The 27,014-nt window shown below is 39.5% G+C and overlaps 2 protein-coding genes across 2 annotated transcripts; both read left to right on the top strand.

Annotated features, from left to right (window-relative positions):
- Positions 1–212: 212 nt before the first annotated feature.
- On the top strand, positions 213–14,871 carry prlra (prolactin receptor a). The gene is made up of 9 exons (XM_018662310.2): positions 213–425; positions 6,958–7,048; positions 7,294–7,426; positions 8,622–8,791; positions 10,183–10,349; positions 10,683–10,824; positions 11,897–11,993; positions 12,625–12,694; positions 12,843–14,871. The coding sequence occupies exons 2-9, from the start codon at positions 6,976–6,978 to the stop codon at positions 13,902–13,904; spliced, it is 1,914 nt and encodes a 637-aa protein (XP_018517826.1). The 5' UTR covers positions 213–425; positions 6,958–6,975; the 3' UTR covers positions 13,905–14,871.
- An 800-nt stretch (positions 14,872–15,671) lies between these two features.
- Positions 15,672–26,038, top strand: LOC108873989 (alanine--glyoxylate aminotransferase 2, mitochondrial). The gene is made up of 14 exons (XM_018662313.2): positions 15,672–15,880; positions 17,459–17,547; positions 17,670–17,860; positions 17,976–18,099; positions 18,201–18,295; positions 18,724–18,817; positions 19,368–19,461; positions 20,420–20,520; positions 20,786–20,878; positions 21,949–22,081; positions 23,303–23,391; positions 23,565–23,714; positions 25,255–25,353; positions 25,569–26,038. The coding sequence occupies exons 1-14, from the start codon at positions 15,784–15,786 to the stop codon at positions 25,668–25,670; spliced, it is 1,551 nt and encodes a 516-aa protein (XP_018517829.1). The 5' UTR covers positions 15,672–15,783; the 3' UTR covers positions 25,671–26,038.
- The last annotated feature ends 976 nt before the right edge of the window (positions 26,039–27,014 follow it).

Here is a 27,014-nt window from a genome sequence, read left to right as displayed (position 1 = left end):
GTTTACATGACAGAGCTTTTATGCTCGCAATGCTCTGATTGATTTTCCACTGTTACGCCTTTGAGGAACTACTGTTGGACATAAAACTTGCCCGGCGGGTTTGTCTCTCCCTCGAAACCCGACGCAGGTCTGTGGCAACCTAAACCGTGGGCGGGGTTTAGGTGGAGGCAGGGCTCTCTCCTCCGCGCCCCGCCCTCACCGGGGAGATGTCAGAGGCACGGGGAGGCGGATGCTGTGGTTTTCCTCGCTGACGGGACGGCTAAGCTCCCCCGGCTCCTGCGTGTAATGCATGTGCCCTTGTCTGCTGTCATCAACGGTAAACCAGTTACACAAGTCGGTTAGTCCGCTCTTGTGGGAGCCGGCGGCGGAGTCACCGCGGCCAAGGTACGGAGGGGAGAGACTGAAAACTCCTGTCACAACTGCTGGTGAGTCACAGATTTACTTTTTTTGTTTGTTTGTTTTTCAAAAATCATGAGTTAAGTGCGCTCAGTGGTGTCCAGTCCAGCTGCAGATGATGGACGAGGTCTGACTGTAGCTCAGATTAGTCATATTTGTACCTGACAGCCTATAAAACAGCACGTTATATCTTGCAGTGAACACCACAGATTGCTACTTGTTACTGCAAACTGCCCGAGGGCGCAGGTTAATACCAAACTGATTTTTGGAGCGTCATTATTATTCTAGTGCCATTATCATTTTTGCCTGTTGCTTGGTGTGTATGGACACAGATATATTCAAGATTCAAGATTCAACGCATGTGAGTGTTATTTTATGAAAATATGCCACAACAAGGACGGAAAAGAAAGAGCGCTTGATGCTTGTTATTGGTAAAGTACTGCAATGATGTCCATTGTTAATGTAACAGTTTGAGATAGAAATTCAGTCAATAGAAATTTTGCCATAGCCAGATCAAATTTCAGAACTTGCACATGGTGAGTAGTAGCTACTTCATTTGTCCCACTGACAGCACTTAAAACGAATTGAGAGGGGAAATACCAATGTCAGCTGTGATGATTAGTTACTACTTACTATGGCTTTCGTGATCAGTGACAGGGAAGAAGAAGAAAACACGGAAGAAAATAGCTCCCATAATAATGTAGAGGCAGAACTCAGTTCTTTTAGACATATTCCCTATTGGCTGACTGATCAGGTTATTTCCTTCAGCGCAGGTGGATGTAGGAGGCTGGGGTGTCAGCGATTTAATGAGATTTCCATGGTCATGATCTGCTCCTCCTCTGCATGCCTATTGGCCTTTTGTCAGAGGTGAAAGGGTCCATTGGCTATTATAGCACCAAGCTGATCAACTCAATACTGGATTAAAACATTAGGTGCCTGCAGTTTACAGACTCTTTCCACTGTTAGTCCTGCACCGGGGCTTTATATAGTCAGGGTTGGGCATCACATGCAAATTACAGCTGTAATTATTAGGCCACACAGTGTTTTAAGGGTAACTTTAAAGCAATACATTGTTTGTGCCTATATTATAAAATACTTGCTTATAAATAATGATGATTCACATTTAATGGGTGCAGTTCTGAAAACTGTGATCGGACCTTCAGATAAGAAAGGTAGCACTGGCTTTGGCCTTTTGTTACACCTATTGAAAACACAAACAATGAAGGATCATTTGATATAAAAGAATAGAAAGTGTTCTCTGTATAGGTTTACATGTAAAACACAGTTTGTATCATATGACAAATATGATGTATTATCTGTCATTGTCTGGAAAGGAACCTGCAAGCTTTATTGACATTAATATTTATAATGTTGTCGTCTGTGGTTTGGTGGCAACTGTTGCTGTGACACCCATACGGTAGTAATTGGCACCAAAATAAGCGATGACTCATTATATAATGAACTCTCTGCTTTATATGGTAGTAACTTACTGCAGCTGATTCACCCAGTGTTTACCCAGTGTCACGTTTACCATCAGAAAAGTGCATGCCTGCAGCTGCGATTAAATGCTGTCCCATGTAAAATCTATGTCTCTATCTCTACATCCCAGCTCTGTCAGGCAAAACCAATAACTTCACCTTTAAAAAGGTATGCAGTTATTGCTTCACCAGAGCTACTGGGAGTCACTCTCAAAATCACACCGTTGTTGTCTCTCATAAACACAGGAACTATAGTAAGCATTAGTGGCCGAGTTTAAATGCAAGTATCCTAATCGTTTCCCTTATCTGACTAACCTATTTCTTAACTTCAACACGGCCGAAGATCATCAGGATCGTTATTGCTGCAGGTAGCGAAGGGTGAGTTGTCTGCTGTCCTTGAAGCCATATTTTTTTCCGCTGCATGACTGCTTCAAAAACACAGCAGGGCACAGGATATAGGTTTGCTAAGAAAATAGAGGAAGTACAGTTTCGCACACAATTGCAAGCAACAATGAAGTGTTGCACTTACTATAGCTGAAACGGGCAAAGCATTGTTTGTGATTCTCACGAATGTTGATTTCATGCTTTATTTAATGTAGGTGATAGTGGGAGCAATAAACTGTGTGATACTGTCATGTGAATGGTGCAAGTGACAACTTTATTGTTGTCATAAATGTGCTGTTAGTATCTTTTTACCTTGTTTACTCACGTATGTGTATGTTGAATTTGTGTTGCATTGTACTGTAATACGAAGGTCAGAGAACTTACGCCGTAAGATATCTGTTGGTGTTAAACTAGGACTTATATTGTTGTCATTCTGCCACGGTTTTCAAGTGTGCAAATATTATTCCTGCTGATTCTTTATGTTCCCCAGTGAAACAAAAATAAACATCTGAATATTTGGCCTGAGGGTGACAATAGATTAAAAGGCCATGGAGTCATCAAGATCGTGTTTATCTCTTTTCGAGCAGTTTCATTGCCATGGAATTTACTCAGCAACTTTAAGTTTTGGCTCTTGTTTTCTGTTGCTCTCCAACCTTAACTACACCTTTCCAAAGGAAAAGAAAAAGTTCCTAGAAAGGCGTTGGTGCTGGTGATCAAACCGGTTTTTCACAGTACTGGGAATTGTTTAGTTTGTGCCAGCCTGAGCTGTACAGGGAAAGGTTTTTATGTGAACGCAGTTTATGATTCCTGGTATGTGTTTTTTATATTCTTTCACTCAAAATGTACACAAGTTCATGATTCAGATGGTTCAGACTGACAAATTGTGTGTGTGTGTGTATACTTTACTGAAGCTTTCAAATATGGGATTGGCTATAACAGAGCACTCATACCTTATAGGGACGTGAGTTGTTATTTCCTACCTTTAAGTCAAGTATGAAAACAGTGCCATCTGCTTATTTTATTTGCTCTGCCCGTAAGAACTAAGTTAATGTAAAATATGTGACCGTGCCGTAAGTCATTGAGGATAGGTGCACTTTGAGCGCTTGTTCCAGAAGAGCGAAGTTCTTAGAAACAGGTCTGCTTGTGATGTCAGTCAGCGCTCTTGAGAATACTGTGACCACGCATGAGGAAGAAACATTCCTTATTAATCACCTTTTCACAGCCATGCCTGAGGGAGATCATCACCTTACTTCACTGCTCACATTTTACCTCAACATGTAACTTGACACGTCCTCTCTTCACACCCTGAAATTAAGAGGGCGCTGAGGAGCACAAATCATAAATGATTCATATACACTTGTCTGAATTTAGGTCATAGCTCCATAATGCCCTGAATGAGTCATTTTGTTGGTTTTTTTTTTTTTTTCATACATGGCAACCTTTACATTGCCACAACTAATATAGCATATTCATCAAGTATTCATCTCACTGGTTTTTACTCTTCTCAAGGAAGAGTAGACACTTTTTATTTTTCAGAACCTTCAGTTCTGGTTGCTCATATATCATTTTCACAAGTGCATATCTATAATTATTAACAGTGTAGTACATAGCAGTAGGTCAGCAAACAAGCATCTGTAAGTATATGTGAGTATAATTAACAAATAAGACAAGGGTCTGAGAGCTCCTAAAGTAGAACTGAGAAAGGTTTCTTTGTTTTTCTTTAATAGAATACATACTCTTGCTGAGAATCCACATAGCACAGTTTAAATTTAACATTGAGACCATTATTATCTTTGAGGGAAGAGCTTCGCACTATTGGCCAGCACTTTCTCAGCTTAGCAGCTTATTCAGTTTGGGCTACTGGTTACGTAAGGCGGCTATATGCAGCAGGAGGCTAATCCACTGCCTTGACCTTAATGCCAATTATCAGATCATGGTGACGTTATTGAAATTAAGGCACCATAATGAAGAGTTGATAACAGTAACTTGCTGTAAGTCTTTGTGATATAAGGAGGCGTAACAGCCTTACAACAAACAAATAAGAGGCCAGTTGCGGAGCATCTCCTCAATGACTTGACTCCTGCTCTGGTGTGCATCTGATTTCCATTTTTGTTTTTGGTGTAATGTTTTTTGAGAACCCAGTGTTTTAGGGCTGTTTGTGGTGTTATTTTCATATAAGAATATTCGTTTAGACTCAATTCTGTTTCATTGAAGAGCATTCTTGAGCATCCTGAGAACATCTGTTTTTCCTGGCCATTATGGACTAGAGGAGGTCAAAAGGTCCTCCCCCTGTTCAATATGTCATATCATCAGATGACAGCAACTATTCATCCATAATCCCATGGAAGGGAGAGAGCATGTGAGGAGAAGTTACCCTCTATATCATCTCCCCTCCTCCTATTCTCCATCCCCACCTTTCTTCCCCTGGGTTCAGAGATGGGGGGGGGGGGGGTCATGTCGACTAATAACTCAAACATCTGTACAGGGCTGGGGAAAAGCAGATTTCCAAGTCATGCGAATGGGAGTCTGAGTCAGAGGGGCGAACCAGCCTTCCGTCGTGTGCATGTGTGTGTCTGTGTTGTGGAGGCAAAAGCCTGAACTCAGGTTATGCAATCAGTTATGCTGCATGTGCCAGCTGGTAGAGGCAGTCAGTAACAGAGAGGATGTTTTTTTTTAATCCTTAGTGAAACAGCATACAGTGAGTACAATCTCTGTAGAAGACTTTCCTTTCAGTTTATCACATTTACTATTATGTATTCTTTGCGTCATTTTAATAATAATACTGATTCTACTACCACGACTCATAATAATAATAATAATAATAATTATAATAATAATAATTATAATAACAACAAGACTTGTAATTTCACATTTAATCCAGGGAGTTAATTTCCCCAGATTATTATGTGGCATTTCTCTTTTAGAGTCGACCAACAGTTTTGTCTTCATTTAACTTTGAGAAATCAGTGCTTAGCTGTAAAAATTGAAAATGGAAAATGTCAGTTCAAAGAGCTATATTTATAATCTTCAGGTTGGGACTTGAAACACTGGCAAACACCTATTATAAAAAATGCATAGGTCAAGGTTTCATACGTGAGGCGGTGGAGATATATATATACATATTGCTTTGTTATAAGTGCTCAGGGCTTTTTTGTATATGTTACAGTGAACTGTGAGCCTAGTTTGCCTCCATTCTGTTTCAGCAGTCCAACAGATTCTCTCAATCTCATTAACACTGTTACTGCTTAACCATGTAAGATTTTGTCAGTTGAACTCTTTTTAACCTTCAGTGGAGTGCCAGCATTTAAAGCGGATGACAAGGTATTGTTGAGATTTCAATCATGTAATTTAGAGAGCAATTACAACTGTATGGCTCAAATGATCTCCTAATATTAGAGAACTTTGGCTCAGTTTTGCAATCTAGGAATCTCTTTTTATCTAAAAATTCTGATGTCAACCTAATCTTAAAGATTAATGCGGACACTGATAATTCTGGTTTGAGCTCAAGAGCGAGATATGATGTAAATTCACCCACTCAATGTCATTACACTCCAACTCTGTAGGGAAAACTGTCAAATCCCTCCTGCTTTCCTGTTTTGTCTGACTGACTGATAAAAGTTATAGTTCGGAGGACAAGCCTCTATCAGTGCTGCTACACCAGTAAAGCTGTTTGGCCAGGTTTTACCAAAAAAATCAAAAAAGTCATCCATGACCTGGATGACTGAGAACCTACACAGACAAATATTTTCAATGATAACTTCATTTTGGTTCGAGGGATTTGTTAGCCAATGACCTGACATTAAAAAGAGTTCACTTCAGTTGTAGGGATTCTGTTATATGAAAAGAGACAAGTTGCAGCTGAACACTGACAAATTTTAAAATCTCTGAGACAGGTACCAGATGGTCTGTGATTGCTACAGTGTGTCTGGCCATGCCACCAGCTGTTTAAGATTGCTGGTATGTTTGTTTAGAGGGGTTGTTGGTTCCCTGTTTGAGACAGAGTCATCCTCTGAATCCCCTGGTTGATGTGGAGCAGAGGGTCAGGTGAAGGGGGAGAGATACAGTCTGCCTGTGTTGCACTGTCCTTCGTGCTTATCAATGCATTCTTGTTTGAATATGGCAACCCATTAGCATGACATAGTAGTCTTTACAGTTCCCAAAGATATTAAAATTGTAAATTAGCTTTATCCCATGGTTGAGACATGCCGATGTCGGCCGTGTTGAGGCCAAGGAGTTTGCGAAAGGAATTGATTCCTTTCCTCGGAGTTGGAGTGGGGCCTGAGATGAATACAAGTTGCTATTGACAGTCACTCAGTTTCTTCAGTAGCAGTAATTTAATACTGTTTAAGACATGGATGTTCTATAAGTTGAATGGTTGACCTTTTCTAAGCATAAATGATCCTTGTCTAATTGTAACTGTTCACCTGTTAATGACAACCTTTGATGTCACATCTTCAGGGGATTATTATTATTATTATTAGTATTGCAGACATGACTTCAGTTGATGTCCGATGGTAACAAAACATCTCAGCTGCAGCAGGCAATTTGCCTTTGCCATGCAAACATGTTGTGACTCGCAGTTCCTGCTGTTGTGGTGGACAGCATCAAACACTGTTGCTCGCGTGTTTTGTCAAGAGCGCACATCAGATAGTTCCCCTATCATCACCTCTGTGTGTTTGTTTTGCTCTCCATCCGACAGCCCAAGTTTTGTGGTGCCATGATGAGGAAAGGCGTGGAAGCTGTCCTGCTCTTGTCGCTGCTATTCTTCACGTCACATGCAAAGGCAACGCGTAAGTGTAGCCAGTATCTTCTTAAGTTTCTGGCAATGAGTGAAGACATCTGAGAGGTGTCTGGTGACTGGTAGGTTGTTGATGCAGGAAACACGACCCAGAATTGCTAAATCTGTGAATATTTTAGTGATATATAACACATCTTGCACAACTCACATAAAAATGTTCTTATATGTTGTTATTTAACACACCCTGTTTACCATGTAATTTACTGTTTACCCTTTTTACCACATCCCTGTCTTTAGGCTTCAGTCCGCCAGGGAAACCAGCACTGACAAGATGTCGTTCTCCTGAAAAAGAAACCTTCACCTGCTGGTGGGAGCCAGGCTCTGATGGAGGACTGCCCACTACCTACGCCCTGTACTATCGCAAAGAAAAGTCAGTGGTTCCCAGTTTCGTGGAGCAACACATTCATTTCATTTTGTTTAATTTTAAATTATGTATCATCCTGTTGATGGGTGCACACAGTGAGAAACAACAAAGTGACATGGGTGGATTGTTAGCAGTCACCAGGGGAGTAGACTCTCAGTTATGCTCATACCCTGAGTGTACTCCACAGTGTTTTCCTCTAAGCTCTCTTCAGTGGATTCTTTTTCTGCTGCACTTGAGCTGCCTCAAGAAAACCAGGAGACCAGTAAATAATAAGAATGAATGAGCTCTGTTTCTTTTAATATAACTGATTATACAATGAAGATCCTCATTGAAAGACAAGGTCTGGGAAAACAACCCTGAGAAAAGTTAAAGAAATACTTCTCAATATAGTACATTGTTGTTTTTTCAGCCACCTTTTTATATACAATACATGTATGGTGCTTATTTTCAGTATCCGTGATGCTTCAGACGTGTTATTTGTCCTTGTACATCTTCCACTGTGCATTCAGTGTAATTTTGCTTTTCAATTCCCATCAGAATGTTATAACTGTGTGCAGCCATACAATGAATTCACATTACTTAAAATGAAAGTGCTGTACAACATGATGCATTACTTGAGTTAAAGCAGCAGTATATCTGAGATGAGTGCTGCCAATTTTTCTTGTCATTGCCGACCCCCCTGCTGTCAACATGAGGAGGACATAGTCTACTGCGTGCCATCCCCTGAGTCTGTTACAAGCTCCCTTTTACTTCACAGCAAGGAGCTTACCCAGTGAGTGAGCGTGATGCATGCAGAAGCTCACTCTATCCTCTGACCAATCAGCACCAGTCACTGCCACAGCAACAATGAAACATTCCCTTGCTTTTCAGAGGCTAATTGACAGTGTAGGAAGTAGGGATGAAATTACACAGATATTATTCTTTAAGCATCTCTTTTGTTATAGCTAATTACGAATGAGGAACTTTTTCTTCCATTTATATCTGCATTTCAGAAAACCATGGTTACAGTTTATCTCTTCCTGTATGGATCATCTTGTCCCCCCCCCCACACCACACACACACACACACACACACACACACACAGTTTCAGGAATTGTATCATGAAGAATACATGCTGTTCTTTGGAAATGCAAGAATACAGTTTGGTACAAGCGTACACACACACACACAATTACATTCCTTTCCCCTGCCTCTCTTGCAGCTCTGAGACAGTGTATGAGTGTCCCGACTACCACACAGCCGGGGAGAACTCCTGCTTCTTTAACAAGAACGACACATCCATCTGGGTCAACTATAACATCACAGTGGTGGCCACCAACGCACTAGGCAGCACCTTCTCAGACCCTGTGGATATAGACGTTGTCTATATTGGTGAGGGAATGTGTGCCACTCTCTTTTTTTAATTGTATCTGTTGTCACAGTTTAGGGTGATGTTCGAGACATAATTTCCCCATGAGGATTACAAAAGCGTATTTTAACACACATTCACACTGGCACACTGGGGCTAATGCTCTCTGAGTGCACTAACCCTCTTTCCAGCTGTACCTGCTCACTGAAAGTTAAAAAAAACTGACATTAAAAGTACTTTGTCAGCTTGCTTAATAAAGGTTGATTACAATAAAAACATGTAAAAGACACTAAGTGATTTAAAGAATAAGTGCAAAAAGTATTGCCTGGCTATCCCAAGCCTTATACTTTGTATTTCTCTGGGCCATATACCCACAGTTTATTATCCAGAAACTATTAATAACATGTGAAAGTGACATAATGGTGCACTGTCTACCATTTTACTTCATTATGAGCAATATGCACACTGTCATTTAAATCAGAGTCAAACCCACATCCTGCTGCCAGAAATACTAGATCACCAAATCCGTACTTATTAGTCCATAGCTGAAAATAGTCCCCAGCAACTGCACTGCTTTCTCTGATATTTTCAAAGAGCTACAGTGTCCAGATGTTTTGGGGAATTACTTAGCCTGTTTTTTAAAGTCTTTGTGTCCCATTTTAAAATAGGACTTGGGGATGAGAGCCACAGATGCAGACACAGTGTATTGCGAGACAGACTAACACATTGCTGGTTTTAGTCTTTTTGTGGAATTTGTTGACAAAAAGAAGGGTGGAATAATTCCAGTGTTTTCCTAAGACATCTGATTAAATATAAATACGGGTCAGATCTGCTTCATATTATGTAACAATATATAAATATAAGTATGGCATTAGTTCCATGCTGTCATGTTGCTAGATATTAAAACTTGTTTGGTTCATGAAATATCCAAAAAGGAAAGTCATAGAACTAAATGTGTCCATTGTGCCCTTGACAGTGCTTATCTGAACATGCTCCTTTTCCCTTTGTTTCTGATGGTTGCTATTTGTTTATGACCCTTAAGTAATATCTGTGTCCTTGTCTTTATGGTTATCAACTCTGTGTCTCCAAGAAGATAACTTAAAGCCCAAACTTGGACATTTATCTCAACCATGTCGTCACACATGTAAAAAAATTATCCAAAGTAATTCCTGCAGTGATAGTGTTCATTCACTGGAGGTGTGAATTGGTTTACTGTTATACAGAGGAAGAGACAAGTACACTCTCCTGTCTGTTGGGAACACTGGAAAAAGTGGTTTAGCTTGATGTCTCACATAGTCACAGTTGGCCTCTATTGTGTTTCTGTGTTATCTACTAGTAGTCTCTTTCCCTTCCTCCCTCTCAGTCACACGCACATGCAAAACACACCCTTGCTTATTCCTCTCTCCCTCTGCAGTCAAGCCTAATCCTCCAGAGAAGGTGACAGTGTCTGTGATGGAGGACAAGGGCTGGCCCTTCCTGCGGGTGTCGTGGGAACCACCACACAAGGCCGACACTCGGTCCGGTTGGATTACTCTCATCTATGAGCTCCGTGTTAAGTTAGAGGGAGAGGACGAATGGGAGGTACGTGGCTCATTACTTACCTAAAGGGAGAGGCCCTGTGGTTAAAATGTTTGTCTTTCAAATTCAAGACGTGTCAGCGAACTAAGGTAAAGTGCCCCGTGCACTGAAAAAGGCCTGGGGTGTTGTACTGCAGAGAACCTTAACCTCTGACCTTTTAGTGAATATTGACAGGATGGTAAATTTTCAACAGGGGAATGTTTCTGATTAATTTCCTCGTAAAATCAAATGAAGTCATATTTTATATTCCTGACTTTGCAGCAGTTCCAATCTATATATTGACAGCTTGAGAGACTGACTGACTGACTGTGTTGATTGCCTGTGTTATAATTCCAGATGCACCTTGCAGGCCAACAGAAGATGTTTAACATATTCAGCCTGCGGTCAGGTGGTACATACCATGTCCAGGTGCGCTGTAAACCCGATCATGGCTTTTGGAGTGAATGGAGTTCCACCTCCTACATCAAAGTTCCTGACTGTAAGACATCAACCAAGAGTTACATACAGTACAATACACCACTACACCATAGCATATATTTTATATAAGGTATAATGCAAGAGTTAGATGAGAATATCGATAGCACGCTCATATCTAAGATCTCATTTGTTTAAATCATGCAAAACACAGAATGTTTTACATTTACATGGTACGTCATGGTTTTACAGTGGTAGTGGTTATGTGCCAGACTGTTGGACTTGGGTGGGAGCGGTATTTCCTGGAGTTCAACAAACCACAATGTGCCATTTTCACACTTGTACAAGTTAAACATTTTCATATGTTCACATTCATGCTCCACTGGAGCGCTGAGACAAACACACGCCTCCTCCAGGCCGTGCATTTCCAGTCCAGTCTCCATGCTTTGTTGTAGTTGAGTCCCAACATCCTGAAGTCCTTCTCTAGGATATGGAGGTGATCTTGCCAAAACAGCTACAACCCTCTAGCCTAAACTGCTAAAACTGTTCAGTGAACTGCCACCGACGCCCATTGGACACCCCATGGTACCAACTCTGGTCTTCACAGACAGCTGGTGTCAAATCCAGATGTCCCTCCAGGTCCGAGGAGAGCACCTTAGTCTTGTGCAGCGTACTGGAGGACAGATGGGACCAGGCTGTTAGAACAGCTCAGCTGTCTATCCCTTCATACAAGGTCAAGACTCTTTAAGGTGGTAGTAACATGACTGATCCTCGTGAGACAAACAAGACATAACATGTTAATAAGTAATCTTTACAAATTGCTGGTAGTTGTATTTTTTACCTTAGGACACAACCAGCCTTGTTGTTTCTTCCTTTTTCCAGTCTTCATGCTGAGCTCAGCTAACCATATCCTCATTCCAGCCCCATACAAGACAGACTGATAGAGAGTGGTATCAATCTTCTCATCTAACATAGTTCCAAAAATGTGAACTATTCCTTTAACCATCAGTTGAAGGGACAAAAGCAGGATGATTATATAACTATGCTTTAAACTCCTCACCATAGGAAGAAATATATAAAGAGTTAGTATAAAGGTCATATGTTGTACTGAAGCATATTGTTGCGTTGTCTTACAGATTTCCATCGGGAGAAATCAGTTTGGATCCTCATTACAGTTTTCTCTGCCTTCATCTTCCTCATCCTCACATGGTTGTTACACATGAACAGCCACAGGTAAAAGAGAGATCATGAATTCCTTATGCAATTTGTTTGGTCAGATGTTGTTTATATTATATTATAGGTCACAGCTGTATTTTTAGGCTCTCTATTTTTAAGATAACAGCCTCATTATCTGAAAATATCAAACAATGACTTGTGATCATGACTTAACTATCCCATGACCTTAAGATTAAAAGATGTATTTATTTTTTAAAACACACTTGGTCAGAGGGATATCAGTCATTCCTTTGTTGTGATCAGCACAAAAAAGAGCTCAAGGGAAACAGTCTGATTACAACTCTATGGGTTAAGTGAATTTAATATATAAGAAATCTGTAATAAGATTTTAAAACTGGCTGTCTCAAAATGTTAGTGTAATTTGTTACAGTTTTTGCTCTCTGCGTTCATGACATTGTTGGTGCAAAATACAGAAAAACCTACACTGTAACAGTTTAATATCTTGAGATAATGTGATACTTGTGATAGTTGTGATCATAAAATAAAGGTTTAATGCAACTGCTCCACTATTGCTTTATAGTATACAGTAAAAGAAGTAATGATTTTTATTATTTCATATTTATTGATTTTCATCTGCTGCTCACAAACCCTGACTTTGATTTTTATTTTTATTTTTTCATGTGAAAAGTTTGAAGCATTGTATTCTGCCACCAGTACCTGGTCCTAAAATCAAGGGATTTGATAAGCAGCTTCTTAAGGTAAAACACATTCTGAACATTGTTTTGATGCATAAAATAATTATCTATATCAAATTATCATATTAAAATAATAAAAATGACTTCTGACTGATCAGATCTTGCATCACTACTTTTCTGTAAATTACCTTTTTTTTTACTTTGTGCATAGGATGGCAAGTCTGAGGATGTCTTCAGTGCGCTGGTGGTGTCTGATTTTCCCCCAACCACATCATCCAATTATGAGGACCTGTTGGTGGAGTACTTAGAGGTGTACATCCCCGAGGAGCAGGAGCTGACGCTGGAGGAAAGCAAGGATCTGCACGACAGCTGCCTCAAATCTGAGGGCTCCACGTCTGACAACGACTCCGGCCGTGGCAGCTGCGACAGCCACACTCTGCTGATGGACAAGGGAGAGGCGAAAGAAGGAGAGAGGCAAACAGATCAGGAAGAAAGTCAGACGGAGGCACAGAGGCAACAGAAAGACTGGGACGAGGAGGAGTTGACCTACACTCATGAAGACATGGTTAGCCCTGACATGTCCAGCGGAAGGGTGAAGACCTGGCCTTCTGTGTTTTCTCCACTGCCTCAGTACACTTTGAGCCCACTGGTCCAAAGGAGCTCACTCGAAATGGCCAAACAGCACTGCCTCTCTGACAGCATGTTCCCCCCAAGCTCCACTTCCTCCTACCTCATCCAGCCTGGCAACAGCACCAAGGAGGCTCTTGGTCCGAGCCACTGGGAGTTCAGCTTGAGCAACAAGCAGCCTCAATTGCTCCATCCCAAGACGCAGGCCCACAGCGACATCAACATCTCTAGCATCGGCCACAAGCAAACACCCGTAAGCCTGCAGTCACCTGCTCTCCGGCGCACTGAGTACGTCGAAGTCCAGAGGGTGAACGAGGAGGACATGGTGCTCCTCCAGCCCATCGTCTGTGGTGAAGGCTGCCCCCAGATGCGCCAGGCGGAGGACTACAGCAAGGTGAGAGGGGTGGACAGTGACAACAGGCTGCTGCTCCAGAGAGAGGTGGCGAAAGAAGAGGTGGACATGTGCCCTTATGAGGACCAGGAGGCCGATGGAGCGACAGAAAGCTGCTACACGTCGTCCGACATTAACACTAACCAGAAGCCTCCAGCCTGCAGTTACACTGCCACGCCAGTCCAGGACAACAGGACCCTGCCAGCGAGTGGTTATGTCGACACTGCCACCATGTTCACACTGCCCACTTACTAGGTGCTCCATAAGCCCAACTGGCAGGTCTGGGACATTGCAAGACCTGTTTTAAGCCAGGACTGAGACAAAAAACCAAGACTTCCTAACACTGGATGACACCTACCAAGATGGTTGCAACTGTGACAGTATTTTGTCACAGAATTTCAGTTTTTTTATTTTTCATCTCATATACAGTAAGAGACGACTTTCGACTGACTACACTGCAGTGACACTCTCTGATTTTGAGAATCCAAAAAAATTTGTTCCAATGTGAATAATTCAGCTTTATAAAGAATATGATTGATTGTATAAATAACGTGGTACTACATGTTGTCATTCTGATTAATTATTTGTCTGTCGTAAATCTCTTACTCAGTCACAGGCACATGTTTTTATGTCATGAATGTCTTTTTGAAAATAATTGATGAAATTTATTGATGTATATTGGTGTAATGTGAGTATCTGTAAAAATTGTGTAAAATCAAAATTGCAGGAATCTCAAACATCAGATGTTTTTATTTTGTCTCAGTTTTTGTACGTCCAAATTTTCTCTGCTCCCTGTAGAACATTACATCTTGAAGCAGCTTGCATACAGATACATACACACACACACACACACGCACACACACATATATATATATATATATATATATATAGAGAGAGAGAGAGAGAGAGAGAGAGAGATATTTTGTGTCAAGAAGAAAAAAAAGTCAGAATGTATTGCTCTATTTGTCATTCAGAGACTATTTTGTGTATATACATTTATTACTGCATTGACTGATTAAGTGGTAAATTTGAAAAAAAAAAAGAGAGTTATTTCTACAAAGATGTTTAGTTTTTTGGGTGGGAAAATTGTGTCATGATACTTGACATGTATATGCATATATAAACAGTCAACAACACACATACAATGCAATTTGAAACTGCACTTAAATCTTTGGACAGCTCTCAGTAAAAATCGCTTGTAATAAATTTACAATATACAGTTGTGGGATGTTGATTTTTATTTAATCTTTATCCCAAGTGGTATGCTGGTATGTATGCTCTTATTATTACCTGGTTGTAATAATCAATAAGGAGGCAAACAACATGCTGGGATTGATCAGTACCCTCTGATTCCAAACACACCCTCATATCCTCACAGTTTTTAATCAGAAAATGGCAAAACAAAGAATGAACTTTAGTTAAAAGTTGTAAATAAGCACAGAGACTAAACTGGGTGTCAGTTATACCCAATGAAGTGAATCTTTATTAATGCATTCCCTATTCCCTATACATCTAATAATTAAAATCCAAATTGTTTGATAAATTTAAAACTGTCGTGATATGATGAAAACGGAGTCTTGTGAGTGATGCACTGATAATTGGTTGGGCTATGTTACTTTCTTCAGTCTGCTATCATTCCATTCACAACACATACCACCTAAATTGATCATTTAGAGCAAGCAATCTTTGTCACTTCCGCCCTGTCACAACAAACAAAGAGCACACCCCTTTAGCGAACCTCTGGACTCTCGACTTTTCCTCTCTACAGTGCGCATGCCCTCACCAGTGTGCACTGTCATTGATTGACATCCTGGGTAGAAGTAACAGAAACATACAAAACAAATGCATGGCAGTCTCTGGTTCAGTCTTATAGAAAAGACATTTATCATCAACTGTCAGTGAATTTGTAAATCAAGTTAAAAGCATGAAAGTTAATTTCACAAATGCAATACAGCTTGTGAACGTACCTACGTACCCAACCTGTGACGTCGTGGAGGGGGCGCCGAGGTCATTGGCCGCTCGCTGACCGCCCATCCCAGAAACTTTATAGAGAAAAGCCTGAAGTGCATCTACTGGCAAGAGTCTGACAGCGAGGGAAGTTGGGATAGGTGTGTGCCCTCTGTACCTGCACAACATGTATAAAGTTGTGTCCTGTCTAAGTGGCCGTTGTGCAGTTTTAACAGGACAGCCCCGCTATCGCCCCGGTTTGGCCAAATTCCATTTGGCAAGTGGTGAGTTACCATGGAGACGAACCAGAACTAACTAGTTGGTTATTGTCTGTTAATGCTGCCTCCTAACCGCTACAGGAGCCATGTTTTTAAGTTAGTAAGGTATTGTAGAAAGCGCAAAGATGTTGTAACAGCTATAGCTCAAATTAACGTGAATAAATCCACAAATCTAACCTGAAATTAACATTACACTCAGTCGACAATTTATTGCGTTCATTTAGCCAAAACGAATGCAGGCTAATAATCCTGCATTAATTCCCGCATGTGTAAAGTTACAGTTACAGGGCTGCAAGTAACGATTATTTTCAGCATCGATTTACCTGCTTCGATTAATTGTTCGGTCTGAATGAGTTGTCAGAAAATAGTACAACTTTGCAGAGCAGAAGGTGACTTTCTTTATTTTGTTCAACAGTCCCACACATATATTTTTAGTTTAGATTATATACGACAAAGAACTAGCATTGGAGAAGCTAGACTTTGAGAATATGTAGGATTAGTTTCACCATTTTTGCTCGGAAAATGACAGAAGTGATTAGTCGATTTTCAAAATAGTTGATCATTTTTCTGTCGACTGACTAGTCGATTAATCGACTAATAGTTTTAGCTACATTGATAATGTACTTTTTTTTGTAGAAAATGTTTTATGGAGGTTTGAATTCAGCAGTATGTGCTTCTTGTGCTGCTGAATTGTATTGTATAGTTATTTCTATTATTTTCCCCACTCCTTTTTATATCATTTCAACAAAAACTGAACATTATTCACAAAGGTTGGATTTATTGCAGGGCTGTTTTGGACTGCAGTAGCTTTGGATAGGTGTACCTAATAAACTTTCAAGTGTGTCTTACCAGTCAAAATCAGTGTAATGCACTGTCCACTGCTATGTAAAACTGACCATTTCAGGCAAGATATATTAGATATGGTGGCGTAAAAATATGAGTACATCAGATCAGATCAAACAGCAGCACAAAAAGGTAAAGAGATGGTAATCGCAATACAGCACTTTAAGTCATGTTATATAATCTTATTTAAAACGGTACTAGTTAAATGCAGTCTATTAAGAGGCAAAGGTTAAGCACATGCTATCTAGACCTTTACTTGTTCACTACTTTGTGCTAGTTAAATGTGTCCTCCACAGTTGAAATACAGCATGCAGTTTTGCTTTGATAATATAAATTGAGCCAGGTCAGGTCACAGCTTCCTCTGCCTCACATTTTACAACCAAGAGTAAACAGGCACCATTTTATCCTGTGTTGCACAATGTGAGGTCCAAGGTGAGCTAAATGTGGTTAGAGTGTCAGACAGGGTTTAATCTAATTACTTACTGGCAAGAAAATTCTGAGTGTCATGAAAATGATAAAAGCATCAAGACAGATGAAAATTCATACATAATTTGTGTCTGTCTGTAGATAACAATGGCCTAAAAAGAAAGATCAGAGTTGTAAGCCCTCTGGGTAAAATGTCGCCTGTTTCATAAATGAATGAATGAATGAATCTAATTAGTAAGTCAGATCACAGAATTACTCAGAGAATAACTGTCTCTTTACCTCACTATCTGAACTTCATTTGTAATTGTTTCACAGGTGCATTATGTCAGAAATCAGCCTTCAAATACCCTCCCTCAGACCTCCCAGAGATGCCCCCATGCAATTTCAAACCAGAGGAATACAAGGTAAAAGCAACATCCACTAGGCATACAGTACAGTGTCTAACTCTTTTACAAGCTCATCTCAAATGAAAACGAAAAAAGATAAATATCCTATACTGTATCTCCTTTCCTGTGTATTTGTCCAGGGTATGTCCAAAGAGCGGATGATGGAGATCCGCAGGCAGAACTGCAACCCCATGACCATGAAGGTTACCTACTATAAGAAACCAGTGTTCATTCACCAGGGATACATGCAGTGGCTATGGGATGTGGATGGGAGGCGATATCTGGATTTGTTTGCCGGTGTGGCAACTGTCAGTGTGGGCCACTGCCACCCGTAAGGTCTATGTTGTGTCACACACTGATTGTATATTTTATTCTAATACATTGTTTTTTACTAAAATGGCTTATTGCTGTTATCTTTTTCTAATTTCTGACGCCTGTATGTACAGGAAAGTAACAGCAGCCGCAGAGCAGCAGTTGAAGAGACTGTGGCACACTACTAATATCTACGTTTATCCTCCTCTCCATGAGTATTGTGAGAAACTAGCCTCCTACTTACCGGATCCTCTTAAGGTACTGTGGTGGATTCTTATTTTGATCACGTGTGGGCAGGAGCCTGGATCAATACATAGGGTAAAAACAAAATGTCTGCTGCTCTGTGTTTCCCTGTCTAGGTGATATATCTGACCAACAGCGGCTCAGAAGCCAATGACCTGGCTATGCTGATGGCTCGACTCCACACAGGCAACTTTGATATCATCACTTTCAGGTACAAGTCTTTTTATGAAATGTCAGTGGAGAGTAATATAAGAAAAAATATTAACAGAAGAGCAATATACACAGGAGTTTATACATAGAGACAGAAAATTAACTAAATACAGATATTGTACATTTGAAAATGGAATTGCACACAGTGAAAGATATCGTCAGGACAAAAATAGACGGTTTTGTAAGGCACAGGCAGAAGAATCAAAACAGTCTGAGCAAACAAGAGATTACAAGTTTGATAATTCAAGCCCCTAGTCAGGTATAAATTTAAAAAAGTCTTGAGAATATATTCTCATATTCGTTCAGTGTGTCACACAAGTATGTCTAGTGTCAGTATGTCTACTTTGATTGCTTTGTTGTCAAGAAGAATTCCCTGTATCCCTGAAATCTAAATGTCCTAGATGTTTTTGATTGCATTTTGCCTTTCAGAGGATCATACCACGGTGGCAGCCCTCAAACCATGGGTCTTACTTCCAACGCAGCATATAAATATCCCATTGCCAATGGGTTAGGCTGCACAAATGTATGTATACATTAATGTATTATAATGGAATATTATAAGAAAAGCATATAATTGACAAGACACATTATAATTTAGATTTTATTGAAAGTGAATATATAATATTGTTATGTAAATTGACAGATGCATGGATGATAAACATCTCACAAAAGAGTGAAAGCTTATGCTAAAAAATGTGGAATTTAATTTTCTCAATTAGTGCATACCTGCACTTAGAAACAGAAAACACACACAGACACACACACACACTTAAACAAAAACACAAAATGCTCAGGCAGCAACTGTCTGAAAAATAGCAGCCATCCCAAGCATATGTTCCAAACAAGAAGGTCTTGCTCCAAACACTTTTTATATACTCTCCGCCTATTGAGTGCTTATGTTATGTGCACTAATTGAACTAATAAAATTTATTTTCCTCTGTTTTTTTCCACTGGTTCAATAGTTTAACCTGAAATACACAGGCGAATAATTTTTATGATCCTTTCTTTGTGCTGTGTTAATTATGAGTGACGTCAGGTTGACCAAGCTGATTAGGTTTCTGCCCAATAAACAGACGATGTGTCCTGATGTGTTCAGAGGTCCATGGGGAGGAAGCCACTGCAGAGACTCTCCTGTTCAGACCATCAGAGAATGTGGCTGTGCCCAAGGTACACAAACACATGCACACATGGCTCAACACACTCACGCTGTTCTCATTAATAGGAAAAAACACCATGGTTGTCAGTCAGATTAAGCATTACAGTCCCTTTTGCAATATTCCTACAAAACATTAACCATACTTTTATTTAATGTGTTGCGTTCATGTGCTGTGATGAAAAATGCGTAGGCTAGACGTTTTGCATATTAATTTTGTTCCTTTTTAATTGCATATGAATTTACATGTGACACCACATCTGTTGAAAATTGAATCTCTTCTTAGACTGAATGCTTGATTTTTTGAGTATTTAGTTTCATGTTTCCGACCTCCATAACTGCGTAAACAGACATGTATGTTAGGTAAATCATCTGTTGTTTCTACAGTTCAGGTTCAGGTCAGTGTAACCGTGAAAATAAGAAGCTCAAAAAAAACAACTGTAGAATTGCCTGAATAAAGTTCAAAGTCTCCTGCTGTCGATGATTTACCTTTTTTACCTTTAACCTTTTACCATTTTAGGAATTTTATATATATATAGCATGTGCGTCAGCTAGAGAGTTTACCTGGAAATGGTCAGTACTGTATGTTATCATATCTAAATGACTATTCATACAAAACATACATTATGCTGCAATATCACATCAATAAAAACCCTCCCACTGTGTCCGATATTTTATAATATCACAGCAGGAGTGTTACTTATCTAGTGGTGGGAAATATGGACATAATTGGTATTTTTTATTATAGCCCTATCTCAATTCACAAAATTAAATATTCAAGCTCATATGAAAAGAGTCGAAATTTATTTTTAAAATTCTTAATTTTCTCAGGTGTTTAGGATCTCACACTGTGGCTAGTTTAGGTAGGCTTTAACTTATTGAACTGCAAACCATGTCGTAATATGAGCATTTGTATACACATTCTAATGTCTGGAGTAGTTTATAAAGGACTTTTCTTTGTTTATCCCACAGGTCATTGCATGGCAAATGAACATTACATCGGACAGCTCAAAGAGACTTTTGCTACTAGTGTCCCGAGTCAAATTGCTGCTTTCTTTGGAGAGCCCATTCAGGTGCAATTTTCTGTTGTAGAGTATTACAAGTATTTGAATTATAAATGTGACTCATAGCCATGTCTTTTGCCCTACCTGTTTACCATTAACATTACCACTGTGTACTGGCAAGTACACTATTACACTTATTGAGTACATTCAGCTTAAATAAGAAAAGTCAGAATAGAGTCCTTTGTTATCATGTCATCCATGGTTATTCTTTTCCCTAAGTGTTTGTGTCAACTGAGATGGTACTATGAGGTGTGAATGTGTTTTATTTACACAGGGAGTCGGAGGAGCTGTGCAGTACCCTAAGAACTACCTCAAAGAGGCTTATAAACTTGTGCGAGAAAGAGGAGGTGTCTGCATTGCTGATGAGGTTAGATACACATTTTTAATATTTGTAGATGGATTCTCTGATTTACAATGCGAACTTTGTGGATTTATTCAAAAATACTACATACTTTTTGTGGAATAACAGATACATTGTTTCCCAAAAAAATTGACACCTATATTTGTTACTGATGGTGGATGTGTGATCATTGGTTGTTCGTTGTGTTATTTGTTGAGGTAGCTAGCTGCCTTAGTAATTAACCTTTGAAAAACCGGAGGCTGTGTTTGTATAAACAATATGAAGTTTTCACACTTTGTTTAATATGTTAGAGGGGTGTAAAAAATCAATATCTGAAAATTTCCATGTCAGAGGGATTTTTCTTGATTAATTAGTCAACCCTAAAGTTGATATAGCAAACATGTTTTAATATTGTTAGACACAAATCAGCGTTATCATTAATTTGGAGATTTGCCTCTGGCCATCTGGCAAATTCTGTGCAAAATTCACTGTCCCTTAAATGCCCCACTATGTTCATCAGCCAGTCACTAACTGTGTCAGTCTGCTGTTTGGTGCTGGGCAGGGAGTTAACAGTGGGTTTTTAGAGCCTTTTTGCTATTAACAGCTGCCTACTGCTACTGCTGGATTTTAGGCTAAAGAGAGTGATGAGGCTGAACCAGACAGTAAAGGCTGTAAAAACAAAAAGAATGAGCTGGAGGATGTTTTAATGCCAGAATGAGATATTAATTCTCTGCAGATTTGTTACTATGAGCAACTCCTTTCACAGTGCACATAGTGATGTGAATCACTGTACATATAAAAATATCACTGAAGCTCTATGAAAGGTTCATGACAAGTCAGTGTTTGAATTGAGTCGGCTTATTAATTACTGTATCTTGACAGGATTGCTTATCTTTAAAGATAAGGATTTCTGGACATGTGAGGTTACAGTTCCATGACAAAGTGGTCATGTTAAGCCCAAGAAAAGGGCATAAGCACCATATTGCATGTCTTTCTAAGGTTAGGTATTAATGGACTGCCATGATATCTTTTTTTTTTTTTTTTTTACATTTCCATTTCTTAAGGACCTCTTTATAAAAATAATTTATGCCTAACAGGTGCAGACTGGATTTGGGCGAACAGGAACCCACTTCTGGGGTTTCCAAGGACATGATGTCATTCCTGATATGGTTACAATGGCGAAGGGCATTGGTAATGGATTCCCAATGGGAGCTGTTGTTACAACACCAGGTGGGATAATACATATAAACTTTTTTTTTTTTTTTTGGAAAATCTGCTTGTTAATTAGTGAAAGATTAAATATAGATCACAGAGTCTGCATTGGTGTATTGGTAAACTGACAAGATGTGTGGGAAGGGATGATACAGCCTCTCTCTGGTTTCTCAGGAATTTACAGTTTTACTCAACCAACAGGTTGAGAGTTGGGGCTGTAGCACCAAACAAGCTCAAAGCAACAACAACTTAGACAAAGCTGGGCAGATTTATGAAGAATGAAGAATGATTAACTGTAGCAGCTTTTTTTTTTTTTAAATAAATGAATAAATATTGAACTATTTTAAGCAGTTCTTGGTGTTAGACCAGACATGGTGCTACATTTAAAAAATATTTTCATCATGTTAAAGTGACACATTCAGTCCTTCACTTACTAGTTTTAGGTAATTCACTGCCATCTCAGGTGTGTTTCATACAATGAATTAGCAGAACAGAATTGATCATTTTTGAATATATGTGGGCGAACAAGCTGCTGAACATACATATAGATTCTCAGTCTGTGACTCACCACTTTACCCTCAGAGGAGCTAGGCATTCTGCTGAAGGAGGAGGATGAGAAAGGACGGCAGTTGCATTTATGAATGTCTATGGTGCGAGGGTCTTGCAGCATCAAAGTGCACTGGTTTTAGAGAATACAAAGTGGTCATTAAAGGGCTTTCTGGTACAAATAACAATACTTAAGGCTTGTGGAGCTGCACTTCGGCTAATTATAAAGATAATACCACAGCGCTGACCGGATGAACTCTCTTGAGTCTCACCTCTATTGCTTGTTGCTATGGCTATCTACCTTCTTTTCTATATATTGGAGCTGACCTTATGTATTGATTACCATTAAGTATACCCTCATGACCAGAGACAAGTACATCTATGTCTATAGGTGGATGTGTGATTACAGCTTGCTTATTTGTTGACGTAGCTAGTTGCCCTAGCTCCCTCTTGATAATCAACCTTGAGATGTACAATTTACTCAAAAACCCCACTGTTTTCTTTTTCATGTCATGCTGAAATTCAACTTGTTGACATTTCTCCTAAGGTGCAGAGATGAAAACTGAACACTTTGATACTTCCACGAATCATTTGTAATACATGTAGTCTGAGGAAATGTACTTTTGGATGAAGTTGTATTTCAAAGCAGCAGTGGGTAAAGGGGTGAGCTTGTTTATTCCTGTGTTTTTCCAGAAATTGCTGCCTCGTTTGCCAAGGGTGTTCACTTCAACACCTTTGGAGGAAATCCTGTGGCTTGTGCAGTTGCTTCATCAGTGCTTGATGTAAGAACTCATCTATTCTACATCAGTCCTGTTCATCAGCACTCAGAGAGAACTCAGTTTGAGCTTAATTTGATATATTTCTGGTTGTTATGCAACTGCATGAAAACTAAAACTTCATAATTACCGCGGCACATTATTACAATCAAAACATGAGCAACTCTTATACTTTACAGGTTATCAGAGAGGACGGTGCGCAGCAGATCAGTCTTGATGTGGGCACCTATCTGATGACAGAACTGGCGAAACTCAGAGACAAGTATGAGATTATTGGTGACGTCCGTGGAAAAGGCCTGCAGATCGGTGTGGAAATGGTCAAAGACAAGGTATTGAGTCTATAACAGCGAAGACGCTCACCTTTCATCACATGCTTGTACAACGTGTGCCTGTGCCGTGCCTCCTGGGGGCATGGTTCAGCAGTGCCCCAGTTAACCATTAGCCAGAGCAGCAGTGACCATCTGTAATTGAGAACAGAACAATCTCAGCTGCACTGCATGTACTACTGACTGAAGTTCCAACCAACATTCTTCTTTTTTTTATTCTGTTAATACTTGAAGAAATTGTATGTGCAGTGCTATTTTTAAAAAATCTTGCTGCGTCAGCGTTGTTAAGGATATTACTCACCCGTGTTCCTCTTTGCTAATGCAGTTTTATCAGCACGTGGTTTGTGAGGCAAACATTGCTATATTGCATAATTTTTTAGTGTTTGCCAACAGTTCAGGTAGCAGGATTCTGGCCTCTTTAATGCCTTAATTTGCTTTATTTTAACCTGGAAACACGCAGTATTCTCTCCTAGAAGTGCCACATGTATCAGCATTAAAACACCACAAAAAGTATAGAAGCAAGCACAAGTATCTCAAAGTTTATAATATGCTGGAGGAAACACAGGCAGTTGAAATTCACTGAGGTAACAGCAGTTAAATGTTGAAATTCACTGAGAATGGGTGAAAGGAAGTTAAGCTAACACAAATGACAGTCTCACACCTCAAGCTCACAAATCTAAATTTAAGAAAATAAAGAACTATAAACTTGTTCATCCGCCATGGGTATCCCTCGCAATTAAACAAAAAGAGGTTGTTGTCTTTCTTCTTGTCCCTCTGCCCATCCATTCCATCATACACAACAGGAGGCAGTGCGGGTCGCCTACTGTTTGGAAGGGCAGTGGTTCGATCCCTGACCTCTCCACTCTGTGCCGAAGTATCTTTGGGCAAGATACTGAACCCCATGTTGCCCCCGATGTGTGTCATCGGTGTGTGAATGGGAGAATGTGACACATAGTGTAAAAGCGCTTTGAGTGGTCAACACGACTAGGAGAGCGCTATATAAGTACAATTCTATTTATCATATCTAATAAAAAAACATTCATGATGCATTATGTCAACCTGGAGAAATGTTCCTATCTCAATACTTCATTTTCTATGTGAAAAATACAATTCACTATTTTGATTTTCATTTCAGTTGCATTTCAGTTTAGTAACTGATTTACCATGAGCAGAAATTTATTATCCCTGAAGGAAATTGCGTTATGCTGCCATGTTTGTTTGAATTGCTTTTTACACAGCAGCTGTAATTAGCTGTATGATAGTGGAAATCTTGCGCACAGGCCTTGCCTGCATTCAGATGTGTAGCCTGAATAGGTCAGGTTCTTGAGTCACAATCTAATAATTATGGGCCACATGCTGTTGGATGATGTTCATATACACTGATGATGACTTACTATTAAATATATCCCAGACCTCGACATATGCTGTTGATAATAAACCTTATCCACATCATCTCATTGGTGTAGTTAGTTACTTCAGTTACTATTATGACTGTAACACATACTGCCTCATTCATCCTTTTACCTCTTCTCATCATCCCCAGGTCAGCAGAGACCCACTGCCTCCTCAGGCAATGAGTGAGATCTTTGAGGACATCAAAGATATGGGAGTCCTGATAGGAAAAGGAGGAGTATACGGACAGGTAACAGCACTCACCTTCTGTCCCCTCTGTCATTTTCATTTATTTATTCATTTATTTCTGGGTTAGCATATGGTAAAAGCATACCCACATTAGAAAGCTGATTGTTTTACTGAAAACAAGTTTAACAAACATGTTTGCATAGCATTTTGAACACAACTTTTTCATCCTAAATCAGAAAAGATCAGAATAATAAAAATATTTTCTCACCATTTCAGACCTTCCGTATTAAACCCCCCATGTGCATCACAATGGAAGATGCAGATTTCTTCTTGGCAGTTTTTAACAAGTCCATCCAGAGTTACATGGAAAGAACATGAAAGTCATTTTGACCCTCTGAGGAAGACCTTCTGTTACTACCTTTGCATAGTTATTCTAAAAGGGAACTTTACAGTGCCTTTCTAATAACTAACTTGAAGTTCATTTTGCCCTTATTGGATCTACTGGATCATGCTTGGATGCAACATTGTATTATAATTTCTGTTGTGGGTGAATGTAATATTAATTAATCTGCACGCGTGAGGAACAAATACATCCTGTCTCCTGCAGGTATTTTTTCTAGAGGTTATACATATTTGTGGTATGGAAGCTGAGAGTGACTTTAATGATCTTTTTAATCCAGTTATCCTATTATTAACATGTTCATTATCTCACTGTCTTGCAATAAAAGGATGTTTCATCTTGATAATGGATAAACTTGTCATTGCTGGAAAATAAAAGTTGGGTTTCTAGAGAGAAAAGGATAAATATCTAATGTTCGCAAGATAAAATGTTAATTTAGCCTTAGTTTTTCATTTAGTGCCACCATATGGTCAAGTTTTTATGTTGTCCTACACCCTTGTTTATGAACTGCTCAACTATTGACCTTCCCATCAGCTTCAGCTGTACTTTATGTTTAGTGGCAAGTGTTAGCATGTTAGCACACTAAACCAAGATGGTGAACATGGTAAACATCACGCATGCTAAATATCAGCATGTTAACATTTCACTGTTTGCATATTAGCCTCCTGGTTTTGGCATTCAGCTCAAAGTACCACTGTGTCTGCAGTACAGCCTCACAGGGTGTTAGTGTAGCTGTAACTCTTAGTCTTGTTGAGCATTGCCCTTCTAATAGAACTATAGACAAAAATATCTCTGCACTGCTGCTGAGTTTTTCCCATGCTGAATATGTTTGTCTGGAGAATTAACCAGTGTGTTTGTTGCTGCAGTTTACATTTTTTTCAGATACAAATTCAAAAAGTGCACTGTTTTTATTTTTTTGAGTAGCATGGAGGGACTATGTCTGTAGTTTTATTTGTTTTATTGATCTTACAGGAGTTTATAAACCCCTCTATACCTTACAGTGATCTTAGTTCTGGCAGTAGAATAGTGACCTGTTGCGCATAGCCGAATAGGGAGAGTATACTGCATTTTAATGTGCTGTCAGAAACCAGTGTGATTGCCACCAGACCTTAACCAGCTCCTAACATGCCCAATGAGAATGTATAGTATGAGCATCAGTTTGCACAGTGTGCACCACGCAACCATTTGCCACGAAAACACCAAGGTTCATCACCACATTATTATGACCACACATATTCGGTCTTTATACCATCTCTATGTTCATATACTGTTGAACTTAGTCATTAATCAACAACATTGTGATTAAGGTCAAGCCCATATTG

This window comes from Lates calcarifer, linkage group LG9 (genome assembly GCF_001640805.2).
Source record: "Lates calcarifer isolate ASB-BC8 linkage group LG9, TLL_Latcal_v3, whole genome shotgun sequence".
Lineage (NCBI taxonomy): Eukaryota > Metazoa > Chordata > Actinopteri > Centropomidae > Lates > Lates calcarifer.
The sequence above is the reverse complement of the archived record's forward strand: the minus strand, read 5'-3'. Positions and strand labels throughout refer to the sequence as shown.

Bases quoted from the DNA above. Each gene is read 5' to 3' on its own strand.
- LOC108873989 (XM_018662313.2), top strand. From the start codon at position 15,784: ATGTATAAAGTTGTGTCCTGTCTAAGTGGCCGTTGTGCAGTTTTAACA. The intron at 18,100-18,200 runs GTACTGTGGTGG...TTCCCTGTCTAG, and splicing joins ACTTACCGGATCCTCTTAAG to GTGATATATCTGACCAACAG. The intron at 23,392-23,564 runs GTAAGAACTCAT...TATACTTTACAG, and splicing joins TTGCTTCATCAGTGCTTGAT to GTTATCAGAGAGGACGGTGC.
- prlra (XM_018662310.2), top strand. From the start codon at position 6,976: ATGATGAGGAAAGGCGTGGAAGCTGTCCTGCTCTTGTCGCTGCTATTC. The intron at 7,049-7,293 runs GTAAGTGTAGCC...CCCTGTCTTTAG, and splicing joins GTCACATGCAAAGGCAACGC to GCTTCAGTCCGCCAGGGAAA. The intron at 8,792-10,182 runs GTGAGGGAATGT...CTCCCTCTGCAG, and splicing joins TATAGACGTTGTCTATATTG to TCAAGCCTAATCCTCCAGAG.